General features: G+C 31.0%; 1 protein-coding gene across 1 annotated transcript; it reads left to right on the top strand.

Moving 5' to 3' along the window:
- Window positions 1–7884: 7884 nt before the first annotated feature.
- Window positions 7885–10034, top strand: LOC114367904 (probable WRKY transcription factor 11). The gene is made up of 3 exons (XM_028325158.1): window positions 7885–8565; window positions 8649–8774; window positions 9267–10034. Exons 1-3 carry the CDS (start codon window positions 7958–7960, stop codon window positions 9421–9423), a joined length of 891 nt encoding a protein of 296 aa, XP_028180959.1. The 5' UTR covers window positions 7885–7957; the 3' UTR covers window positions 9424–10034.
- The last annotated feature ends 3736 nt before the right edge of the window (window positions 10035–13770 follow it).

Here is a 13770-nt window from a genome sequence, read left to right on the forward strand (position 1 = left end):
AACATGTCCATTGAATTGTGATTTGAATGTATACTTGATTACCTAGAAATACCGAGAGATAGAGAGTTGTGTGAAATAGAGCTCTTTGAGAATTATATGAAAATGTAATTTAAAGCTTAAATGATTCCTTTTAAATTTATTTGCATCCTTGTTGCTGGTTGTTGTTATTCTTTGTTTTTATTTATTATTTATTTATTTTTAATTGGGGTTCTATTACAAGTTTTTTCACTAGAGAAAATTAAGTTGAATTTATAAATCAAAATAATTTATTTTTTATGCAAGTTGATGTGAAAACAGTTATAATAAGCATCCTAGGATTGTGATTTCACACTTACTCCAATTTTCCTTAATTCTAACTCTAACAAAACTCCAAATATTGTCAATTATCGTATTCCCAAATTCAATTATTAACCTTTGGTCATGGTTTAATAATGCTCTTTGTTCTAATCAATACTCAATTGATCATAGAAATATTGTATTAGGTCAAAGGATTAGGATCAAAACAAGGGTGATCAACTAATTAATCTACCAGAATTTCTAATAACCGATCATGCAAGTTACATGGAAAAAATCTCTTCCTTGCTAGGTCAATCAATTACACGCAAATGGTCACTATCATGCAATAGATTAATATTCAAAGTGATCAAATTTCATATTAACAATAAATAATAAAGAAGAGATTTAATTGACTGAAAAACATTGAGGGTTTCACTAAAATTAGAAAACTGGTACCAAAGTATGACTATATCATAATCTCATATTAGGAAGACTAACCGCTTATGGCCATGACAAAACTAGAAATCTCAATAAAAAATACATACATACCAAAAAGAAGGTGACCTAGCCTGAATCTGTCCAAATTATGTTCTCTATGCTCCTCTATAGCTAAGAGACTCCCATACAAAATTACCAAGAAATATTTAGCTCCAAAAACCCAAGATTTTTAGCTCTTTTCCACATAAAACATCTTCAATACTTGTCTTTTACAAACTTATATCAAATCATGAGTTTTGTCAAATAAAATATATCAAAATGCATGAATATGACATGAAAACTTACATCAAAATACAATCAAATATGAGTTTATCAAATATCAAAATTATTAATAAATATCAACAAGTATATATTTATTGAATATTAATAATATAATATAATTTTAATATATATATACTAATAATATTAAAATAAGTCAATACTAATCATATATATTAAAAAAAAGATATACGGGTTATGAATACTAATTTATATAAGTCAATGTAATATTAATCATATATACTACACTAATAATAATTAATTAATAATATATACTAATTTATATGCCCAAAATAAATTTTAATAAAAAAATGAAATTAATTAATTAATATATTCAAATAAATATATATAGTTTATATATAATATTTTTTTAATATTAAATTCAATACATATATACTAATAGAAATTAATATTGATAAACTCGTGGAAAAATAGAAAAATGAGCCCTAGTTAACTTTTCAGCCCAAACATGAAGTTATTTATCCAAGGAAAATATTATTTACATGTCATATTTTATTAATATACCCCTTCCCAATTTTTTTCCAAAATAATCTTTAAAACTCCCTTATTCTGAAATAAACTTTCAAACCCCCCTTTTGAATCCAGAATGAAATTTTCGGATTCTAATTTTCCAGCACCAAGTTCTTCAAACTCTACGTTATCTCTCTCACAGGTGACTTCTCCTTTGTTGCTAACCACTTAGTTAGATTTGTACTCTAAAACCAGTGATGTTGATGCTGCATAAAGGTGCTCAATAATAGGCATTAACGAGATATTGCTTTGTAGAATGTTGTGATTCATGGATTGGCACAAGGAAAGGAAAACTTACCAAACAAGGCTATAGCTTTGTTCAACATAATGAAGGAAGAGGGGTGGAGGACCAATAACATTAACATGTACCCACCTCTCGCATATTAACCAGTGAACTTATTGTAGCTTATGTGGCATCCTTAGATATGTAAAAGGGGGGGTTTGTTGAGTATAGGTTTTGTATCCTTAGATAGTTTCCGGAAATCTCACTACGGGAGAAAAAGAGGTGAGAAGGGTTATAGATGGAGAAGACGCGAGGATAGATAGGGAATATAATTTTAAAGAAAGGGAGATGCATTTAGTAAATAATGTGAGTGTAAATAGAAACAACCTTTACCCAAATAAACATCGGCCTACAGCTGCATCTTGGGTATAAAAGTGTTGGGCTCATTGTATTTTTCAAATTATTGTAAGTTTGTTGAATTTATGTTCAAATTATAGAAATAAGACAATTTTTTAATTGGACTCTAAATTACTTGAATCTTCTTTAGCTTTTACTTTTACGATTAAGCTTTGAAAAATTTTCTTATTTCTTTTGGCTCTTACTCTTGTCAACAGTCTTTCATCCCTTGCAAATGATATTTGAAATTATTACACCTTGATAGATTTATATCATATAGAGTTAAAGTGTTGGACAATATGTTGTTGAATCATCTATTTACTTGCTATTTGAGTATATGGTGTATGAGTTGCACGATCTTCTTGTTTCCCTGCCTTTGTATGCTTAAAATGTGATTAATTACTTTCACTTGGGCTTGATGCCAAGTAGCGTCATTAAGTCTGGATTGAAATTTTGTATGAGTTGTTAGTTATGTGTTTATTGTAGTAGCTTTGTCTTGTGTGAACTGCTGGTCAAATTATGTTTTGAATCTGTATAATTTCTTTTGAGATAGTAAATCTAAGTGTTATTTCCAAATGCAATTGACCCCGTGTGATTTAGAACTTTCTATGATTTTTGCACACAAACAGTTCTGGTGAATGTGGAAGTGTATTGTTGTTGTTAGATTGAGTGAAAAGCCAATGTTCTATTATTGTTTATTTTGCCACATATTTAAGGCATAACTAGACTTCCTAAGTGATCTTATGGGACAGGAATGGGCCTAATTCCATTAATTGAAAATTTATAATGAATTTTTTAAGATGAGGATACAAATGTATTCAAGTGGCAGGATTTTTGTTTGTGGTTGAGATGTAAGCCAACTTTTGAAGTGTTTGTAGGTGGTACATAATTTTTAGAAAAATTACATATGTATTTTAAGGGGTTGAGAATCTCCCTTTAAAATCTCCCTTTAAAATTACATATGTATTTTAAGGGGTTGAAGCAAATTGTCATATTTAAAATTAAAGTTTTAAAGTTTTTTTATCAAATTATTTTTAATTTAAAAGTGATTTTTAACTTAAAAAATCTAAACTGATAAATAACTTTTACTTTTTTCTAAGTTCTTATTTTACCTTGAACTCAAAAGTAGTTTTTAGGTTTTTAAAAAGGATATATATAATTAATCTCTTAATTATAACTAAAAGTTCAATTGAATTTCTTAATTATTAAAGAGTGCAATGAGATCCTATTTATCTAAAAATCTTACAATTGCATCTTTTTCCTCATTACTCTTAATTTGTTGGAGGAAAGTTACACATAAACATTTTTACATTAGTTGTATTAGTAATCAATATAAAATTATCATCTTTTTACACCATAATTTGAAAACCAATGTAAAAATCTATTTATGTCATAAATCTTAACAAGAATATCATTTTTATAATGTAACCAATATAAATTCTTTTTGGTTGATTTCACATCACTTGCATTAAAAATTGATGTAAAATATATATTTTTATGACAAAAAAAATATGATTGTAGTATTTTTAAACCATCAAAGAATCTAATTATTAAACTTTTTAATAATTAAAAAACAATTAAATTTGTCATTATAATCAAGTGACCAATTATATAATTAAGCTTAAAAAAACAAACCCAAACCTTATAAAATCTAGTTTAACTCCAACACTTCCACCCGAAGTAGAGAGAAACTGTTGATTGTCATTGACCTTTTTCCCTAGTGTTTTTTGTTTTTTTTTTTGGTTTTCCTCTTCGATTAGTTTCTAGATGGTTTACCATAACAAGTTCACCAAACCCATAAGTCAACTCACACACTCACACACAAACATATATTTTATGAACACAAGGGTTGAAAAACTGTGTTTGCTGAGCTAGACACAACTGAATGTGAATTGGTTTGAAATAGCAATGAATTAGAAAACCCTATTTGGGACGACCTTGTTGGCTGATACTGTATCCTGGTGGCTTTGACCCAAACTTCAATTGAGCCTCATGTGCTTAATTTTTCCATTAGTATTCATTTCTAATCTTAGGTCAACTACCGCAGCCACCACACGCCGTGGCCGTTGGATCATCGTGGACTCTCTTCGAACGGTCATTGTTGTGCCTGTGACTATGTTGCTTTGCAATATTCAAATGCTTTTACTTTTGTGTGTGGATGTGGAGAGCTTACGTATAGTTGCACTAAAAACGTTTAACACATTATTAATGTCAAATTAGAAGAAAAAAAAAAGCATAATAAAAGTCAAAACCAAGCCTTCGTTGTCTAATTGAATTGAATTGGGCCTCACTTGTTCTTCGCAACGACAAAAGCCTCACACTATGCCTCCTCCATTATTATATATCCTTTTAACTTTATATACTAAACACTATAATTTATGTGGTGCATGGAGCATATTACTAGCACATAGAATTAATTCTTCTAGTCTTCAAATCATGTCTAACGTGCATCGTTTGGTGTCCTTTAATCTTTGTTTAGTTTAATTTTAAATTATTCTAAATAAAACTTCATAAAAAATGTTACGTTAAAAATACAAAAATATGAGATATTTTTAATATTTTTTTATTTTTGAAAAAATCAAATTAACTTGAAAAACTTATCTAGGAATTTTTTTTTAATTCCGAGTTTTTTTGAAAGAAAAAAAGGTAAGTGCCTGGCTCCATGCATTGAAGTGACAAAAAGATTTACTTTGAATATTTTTTTTATAGTAAATAAACACTAAACACCATCATAACGTTTCTCTTTCCAATGGTGTTGTGGGTGCCCAAATTAGGCTTTGAGCCTTTGACCTTGCAAAATAAATCAAAAGGAGTGATCCATTTTACGTCGTTTCATGTTGTAAATTATTAATGCTATATAGTTTGCTTTTAATAATCGTATTGAGAATCCATTCTTAATTTAAAAAACTGAAGTCCCATGACTTGCTGTTTGCTTTTACGCCAATACTTATCAAACACACGGTCAAACCATAAACAAAAGGACAAAAAGAAAAGGATGCAAATGCGAAGCATTCGATGAGATAGTTGCACAGTTATTTTCTATTACTCATGTGGACATATATTGAACAATTAAAATTTACTTGCATAATAGAAGAAGAATAAATATTTGTCATATAATATATATATATATATATATATATATATATATATATATATATATATATATATATATATATATATATATATATATATATATATATATATAAAACTTGATCTGGTTAACTATCACATATATAGTTCTTATAACGGTTAAAATTGGGTATTTTAACTGCTGAGGGTGCACGTTTGGATATTACAATTAGATTAACCTTGCTTTTGTTTCTCTTAATAAATTCATGAATGATATTAAAATCAATAAAAAATATTTAATTTAATGTAAAATAAAAATAAAAATAAAAAACAAATAACTAATAAAATAACGAAAATAATTATTTAATGAAATGTTAACTAAGCATTACCTCTTTAATTGACAAGGGAAATGTTTGTCAGAATAAGTAAAAGGAAATTTTAACTACCAGTACCATTTTATAGTATTTTTTTCTAAAGCATTCGTCATCTTGTAAGGAAATATTTATTACTTTTTTAACTACTACCATTTTTTAGTAAAATTCTATAAACATTTTATCCATCACAGAAATTAGCTATAGTTGCTTTAAGTTATCAATTCTTCGTGCATGTAATAGATTTAAAAGTATTAGATAAATGTTTTAAATTATTTTTAAAAAGTTAGTATTAAAGTATTAAGTATTTTTTACATTTTTAATATAAGAAAAAATTTTAAACAAAAGTTTAATATTATTTATTTCTGATCATATACTGCTAAATATATAATAAAAATGCCAAAATTTATTTATCCAAAAAATATGCAGAAAAAAATGATGGGAGTGTGACCATAGCTTTGGTTTTAGCTTGGGCGACGATAAGGAAAGTAGTACATCACCTTTAATAGCGTTGACTGTCGTGTTTGTAAAAAATGGAAATGCATAGTTTATGTCTTTATGAACAGAGACTTCATAAAGCACTATTGAATAGTATTAAGAACTTTTACGTCAAAAAGAAAAATAGTATTCCCCCATTCCTATCCGTTAAAAAAATGATAATTTTATTATATATGATAATGATAATTTGTAATTAGATATAAAAAAAGTTATTAGTGTATATTAATTAAATTCTTAATATTTAAGATAATTAAAATTATTTAAATGATTAATTAAAATATTCGCTGTTATTTTGTTATCTCATAACGTGATAAATTAACAAAATTTATAATAAAAATCATGAATAAATATTTCCTCAAAACAATTCAGAATCATGCAATTTATATAATGTCCGTACGCAGATTCAAATGAAACCATGTGCATTTGTCCGGAGCTGTTTCATCTGAAGAAATTTTTTATCCTGCTGTAATACCTATAGTTTATATTCTAAATTAAGCAATTATTTTCATTAAAGAAATTAAATTAAAAAAGTGGCATAAAATTAATATGTATTTATATAATAATGAGAAAATCTATAATTAATTCTAAGAATATGAAAAAAATCTATAATTAAAAAGAAGAAGTTTGGTTCCACTTCCACTCTCTTAATAAGTTGCCAGTTCGCATTTGTTGTCAAGTACACTGGATTCAAAAAGGAAAAACAAACAAAAAGCTATTGCACAGGATAGAGATCATTAACCATAATGATTATGTGTGTTTTTCAATTTTTTTAAAATACCAAATTTGGTTTTTTATGAAAAAATTAAATTTAACCTTTAAATATATAAAAAGTATAACAGATTAGTTATGAAAAAAAATTAGTGATAAATTAGTCTTCAAAATTTGTAACTTAATATTAAATTTATTATAAAAAAATATAATATTGACAAATTAATGATCTCTAAACCTTGTTAATAACAAAATGATTTTATAAATTTAAGATTAAAATATAATTTTTATTCTTTTATTCTCTAAAATATGTGATTTTAATTTATTTTTTTAATTGAAACATTTTATCTTTATTTTTAAAGAGTTTTTTATTTTAATCAAAGACATTTAATTCTCCACTTTTAAAAAAATTATTTATTTTTTTAGTAGTTGTGGTTAAATGTTGATTTATGTAATTTGACCGGTATATTCCTATTTATTATTCATATGATATATATTTTTTTAATTACTAGCAAACTTAATTTCTTAAAAAGTTTTAAAAAGTACATAATAAAATCTGAAAATGAAAAAAAATTAAAATCATAAATTTTTTAAAAAAGTAAAAGACAAAATATCTAAATTAAAAAAATTAAAAAAATAAAAATTATAATTTTTTTTAAAATAAAATATCTCAACTAAAAAAATAGAAAAAAATAAAATTACAAATTTAAAAACATAAGAAAACAAGAATTATATTTTAATTTAAATTTAATAACATAACCAATTTATCATACTTCTTACATATTAAAAACTAAATATAAATTTTCTATCTGGTAACTAATTTATTACCATTATAGTTTGAAGGATGAAAATGAGTTATTTTTCTTCTCTTGTGATCTGTTGCCCACTTTGGAACGAAGGGGAAGTGTGGGGCCCACCACCAACACGTCTTTTGGACCTTCATAGTAAAGTCTTTGCTTTGTCGTGGCGTACTTTCCTCTGTTGCAAACCCAATCTTCGCCCTTGGATCCACGAAACCTCTTTGACTTTTCCAACCACTTTCTCTTTTATAATAACCCTCTCCCCCACACCCTCCCACCAAACCCAAAACCTCTTCTTCTTACTCTCTTACGTTAATTCTTCGTTGTCTATGATGGCATTGGATATGATTGATGTTGTTCCCAGGACGAGGATGGAAGAAGAAAATATAGCAATACAAGAAGCAGCTTCCGCTGGGTTAAAGAGCATGGAGCATCTCATTCGTCTCCTTTCTCCTTCTTCTTCTCTTCACAACAACGTTAATAATCTCAATCTCAACCACCTCGACTGCTCCGAAATCACCGGCTTCACTGTCTCCAAGTTCAAACAAGTCATCAACCTTCTCAACCGCACCGGCCACGCCCGCTTCCGCCGCTCTCCACCCCAAGCCCAAGCCCAAGCCCAAGCCCAAGCCCAAGCCCAAACTAATCCTCAACCACAACCTCAGATCCAACAACAAGGGTTCAGTTTAGATTTCGTGAAGCCCACCATTCTAAACTCAAAGCCCATCAACAAAGACGAAACTTTGACTCTTTCAACAACCTCTTCTTCCTTCATGTCCTCCGTCACCAACGACGCCAGCGTCTCCGACGGCAAGATCGGACCTTTCCTCCCTCCCTCCGCCGCCAAACCCCCTCTCTCCTCCGCCCACCGGAAAAAGTGCCGCGACGCCGCCGCAGCACTCTCCGCCAAACCCTCCTGCCACTGCTCCAAGAAAAGGTTTGTTTTTTCCCCCCACACCCTTCGAAAAAAACAAATAAATAAACAAAGAAACTGGTGTTGATTAATTTTTGTTTTCTTAGGAAATCACGCGTGAAACGAACGATTCGGGTGCCGGCGATAAGCTCAAAGATCGCAGATATCCCACCGGACGAGTATTCGTGGAGAAAATACGGTCAAAAACCGATCAAGGGCTCACCTTACCCTCGGTATTATTCTATTCCTTCTTCTATCTTCATGCTGAATCGGTCAAAGTCAAATGCAGATCTCAAAGTTCTTTCTTTTTTCAGAAAAAAATTAACTATGATTAAGGTCTATGATAAAAGATCGAACTTTGTTCGGGTTTCCCAATAAATTTATATGTTGTTTTGAATGTTCGATATATTGAAAATTTATTTTTGGGTTCTCATCATTAAATCAACGAAAAAAATTATTGAGACTCAGAGTATTCGATCATTTCTCACAGACTTTAAACATATTTTAGTCTCTAATTAATGTATTGAAACTTCACTTCACTTCAATAGTTTACATGCCTAATGTTAAATTAAATTGAAACCTTTCTTTGATTATTCCAATTTTATTTAATGAACAATACTATAAAAAGGAGCATATAAGGAATTGAATATAGTAGTATAAGTTTTATGCTTAATTTAATTTGAGTAATAATTAATAATTAACTAAATTGGTTTTTGAATTGGCAGAGGGTACTACAAGTGCAGCACCGTGAGAGGGTGTCCGGCGAGGAAGCACGTGGAGCGAGCGCAGGATGACCCCAAGATGCTAATAGTGACTTACGAGGGTGAGCACCGTCACGTGCTGCCGTTAACTTCCGCCGCCGGCGTTAGTTTCGGCCATTGAGTTAATCGACGGCGTCTTTTGGAAACTTGACGGGGGACGTTAAATGAGCGTCGGATCGTGAAGTAACGGCGGATGCGAACAAGGATCGATTCGGTTCGAGGACGGAAAAAGAAAAGTGGCAACTAAAGTCAACTTTCGCGTTGTGGAATGATTTTGTTGACGAGGACTTTTGTGTAAATTTGACCCCAAGTAAAGTAGTGCAGGTCTCAAAGAATGAAAATTATAGTGATCTCATCTGTTTTTCTTTATTTCTATTTTTTTTTTAAAAGAGACATTTATTTATTTATTTATTTGATGTTAGAGTTGAATTGGTTGAAGGATGGGGCTGCAATAATTTTCTTGGTAGAAGAATAAAAAAATATTAATATTGGGAGATCTAAGTTGAAAGATTAGATTCTTTTTGTTGAAAGAAAGGACGGTGTTTGGGGGCAAAAAGTCAAAGTATGAGGGCCCCACAGAGAAGCATGTGGAGTTGGAATAATAATGATAACTTTAGCATTGAGTAATGGAAAGTAGGGGGGAAGGGAAGGAACAGGTCAATGGTTGTTATGGCGAGTGGGTCCCACTGCGTGTTGTTACTTCAAAATTCAAATATCTCTTTCTCTCTGGTCTCTAATCTCTTTGACTGGGGTGCGTGTCTCCAATTAAGTTACGTAACCTAACCTAACTAACATTGATGCCAAGGTTGACGGGTTGAGGCCATATAATAGTAGAATTAAAATTTTATGAATTCAAGTTTTTCTTAAAAAATTATAATTCAGAGAATTACAAACTACGTCAGTTTTTTTTTTACTGCAACAACAAATTACAAACTACATCATGTGAACAGATTATGGTTGATTTGTATAATCTTCAAATTACTCTTTCTTAATGAATCTGTAAATAGTTGCAATTGGGGTTGTGAAAGGAAAAATAAAATTATTGTTCAAATTAAATTGATTTTGAAAGAGAAAAGTTTTAAAAGCTAACATTGACGTACTTGAATTGTCAATTTGGATTCATCTAGTGAGTTGAAATAGGTTAGACTAAAAGAAAATTTTATTTAAACAAGTCTAATCAAATTTAAATGTTCAAGGTCTAATTTTGTCCTATTACTTGTCATATTAATTTTTAGAATTTGTTTAACTTATTTAAATGACAGGGCTTGTTAGCCACTAGTTAAATTAAATTGAAATTAAAGTTAAGAAGTACATTTGAAGGGGAAAAAATTGAATATTCATTATATGGAATTAGAATAAAAACATAATTTATTAAAAAAAATTCGATAATATTAAGATCAAGAGTGAAAAAAAAAAGACTTTTACTCTCTTCGAGGATTTTATGGAAACCGTGTTCCCCCTATCATTATTGTTGCTGACTAGACTAATGTACCTTAAGATAAACTTGCACTTGTCTCTTTTAGAGACAAGGTTATGTCCCAAAAATTGATACCCCTAAACGTCCAAAAATTGACCTAATTGCTCAGAAATTGGTTTCTATTGAGTATAAAGGAGTAAACCCCCCATGCTCGATGAACTCTATTTTCCTTGAAAAGATGCATTGATAATAAAGCTCTTAGGAAAATTTGTTGGCTATGTGACTATGAAAGACCGATTTCATAAACCATGGAAGCTCCAAGCTGGTTACAAAATGATTGACGTTGACAATGGTTACTACATGGTCAAGTTTGACTTGGAAGCTGATAGGGAAAAGGTTATTGAAGGATGGTCATGGAAGCTCTTTGACCATTACCTTGTTGTGAGTGTATGGAACCCATTGTTCGTATCGTTTGAAGAGAAGTAGATAAAATCATGGTATGGGTAAGGTTTCCAAACCTAAACATTGTCTACTATGATGAAAGTTTCTTGTTGGCACTTAGATCTGTGATTGGGAGTCCCATTATGGTTGATACTAATACCCTAACTGTTACTAGAGGGAGGTTTGCTAGGGTTTGTGTGGAGATCGATCTTAACAAACCTGTGATAGGAAAGGTTCAAGTGGATGGTTTATGGATGAAGATGGTTTATGAAGGTTTACATATCATATCCTCCAAATGTGGGTGTTATGGGCATGCTACCAGAGATTATAAACAACCAGATGTGTCTTCCCCTCAGTGGGTGTCTTAAAACGCGATAGCTGGAGAGCCAACCCAGCAAATCAACGTAGGCCGGAATGAAAAGGGACATAAAGAGATGGCACCTACGAATGTGGAAGATCCTCATGGGGATTGGATGATGGTTTCTAGGAAGAAAAGGTCTAATTTTCAAAATACAAAGAAAGCAAACCCTATTAAGGAGGTGGAATAAAAGAAAGATGCAGCTCGAACAAGAGGACAAGATTGGGTCCACAGTGATAGAGACTCCTCAAAGTAATAGCAAGACTAGATCCCAAGACGCTAAAGTTTGGACTAAGAAGAAAAGACCAAGAGTTAATGACCAGAAGGGAAAAGCAGCATACATCCTCTCTTTGGCTAATGTCACTAAAGAAGCCATATGAGGAATTAATAGTGGGAATAAAAACCTTTTTTCGAGTTTCAATACAAGGAAAATTCCCTCTCAGGAAGCCAATATTGTCCTTCCCATTGTGAATCGATTAATTGGGTTAGAGAGACCTTTAGGAGCTAATCCTTTTGTTCACCCTTCCTTGTTCCATGAAGGCGGGACTTTGGTTAGACCTCCCCTTCCTCCTGCCCCTAATCTGACCAAGATTGATGAAAGGGATGGGCCTACCCAAAATCTTTCCATCCAAGTTGATTAGAATGTTCCCATTCAAATTGATCCCCCTTCTTGGGAGTTGGAGCCTAAAGACATGGATTGCCTGAATCATGTCTAATGGGGTTGTTTCTTTCCCTTTAAGCTCTTTTCTAAGACCTTGTTATCTAGTTCCTTTATTATCTAATTGTTTTTATGATGATGAATTTCAAAAATTTCTTTGTTTTCTCTTGAAATGTTAGGGAGCTGCCAATAAGGTTTGCCATAAACACATTTGTGACATTTGTGCCATATTGCGTCCCATGCTCCTTTTCATTATGGAGATTCATTTTGCTTTTGCCAAAACCTTTTCTTTTTTTAATAAGATTGGCTATGATCTTGTGGAGATTGTTGAGGCCTAAGGCCATGCTGGAGGTATTTGGGCTCTTAAAAGTCGTGGGCTACCTTGCACCTTCTCCACTTTTGAAGTCCATCAACAAGCTATTTCCCTCCAACTCCGATATGGGGAGGAAGTCTGGATGTGTACGAGATTATATGTTATTCCTCTACCTTCTACTTGCTCTAAGCTTTGGGATCATTTCAAATATCGTAATCCTCTTATCCATCAACCTTGGATGCTTTTAAGGGATTTTGATGAGATCATTTATCCTACTGAGCAATGTGGGGGCTTCTTTCCTAATGCTAGAGCTAATGTCTTTGGTAGCATGATTGATGTGTGTTTCTTGTTTGATGTTTACTCCATCAGTAGTTTTTTCACTTGGCAAAAAAGGTGTAGAAATAATGTTATCATCTCCCGTATGTTGGATAAATGCTTGACTAGTGATACTTGGAAGAATATGTTTCCTAATGCTTATGTGGAGGTTCTTTGCAGGATGCATTCAAATCATAATCCTCTATTCTTGAGATGTGATCGTCAAGAGAATAGAGGTGTCAAACCTTTTAAATTCGAAGCAACGTGAACCACTCACCCACAATACAAGATTGTGGTTGCTAGAGCTTGGGGAAGACATTTTGATGATGCTACCAAATACATGTCATTTTGGGTTATTTTTTATGTGTTTAGGGTTCAATATACTTTTATTTAATGTGTTTTTTCAACAACATCAAACTCTCAATAGGAATGCTCTAGTACTGCTATCACTTCCACAAGTTATTATCTAGTAGTAATACATTATTAGACTTGATTATTTAAGTATTATAAAATTTATGGTTTATTATTTTGTTTTATTATGTTGGTAAAATTTTTAATTGATATGTTATTTATTAATATTTTGTTATTGTTTTTATATGAAGTAGACTATTACCAGTCTATGAAACTCCCACGAGTGTATATAGACTCTTGAGTTAGATAATCTTGGTTCCAATTGCTTATTGTTAATGTCCAGCAATTAATTACTCGACAAAATTTTTGAAATCTTATTTTAGAATCCTCTACTTGCTTCCTTGTTCTTCTCATTGTGACTTGGTGGTTTATATGGAAGGCTCGTTGTAGGTTTATCTTTCAGGATGAAGTGTTTTCTCCTCGTGTTGTTGCTATGGCTACTAGCTCCCTTGTAAAGGATATTCATTGTGCATATCATGTCACTAACCTTCCTACCTCCCAAAGTCGGTTTATAAGTTGGTCCCTTCTTCTCTTGACTTCGTGGCTATTAATGTG

The sequence above is a fragment of the Glycine soja genome, chromosome 9, assembly GCF_004193775.1.
Source record: "Glycine soja cultivar W05 chromosome 9, ASM419377v2, whole genome shotgun sequence".
NCBI lineage: Eukaryota > Viridiplantae > Streptophyta > Magnoliopsida > Fabales > Fabaceae > Glycine > Glycine soja.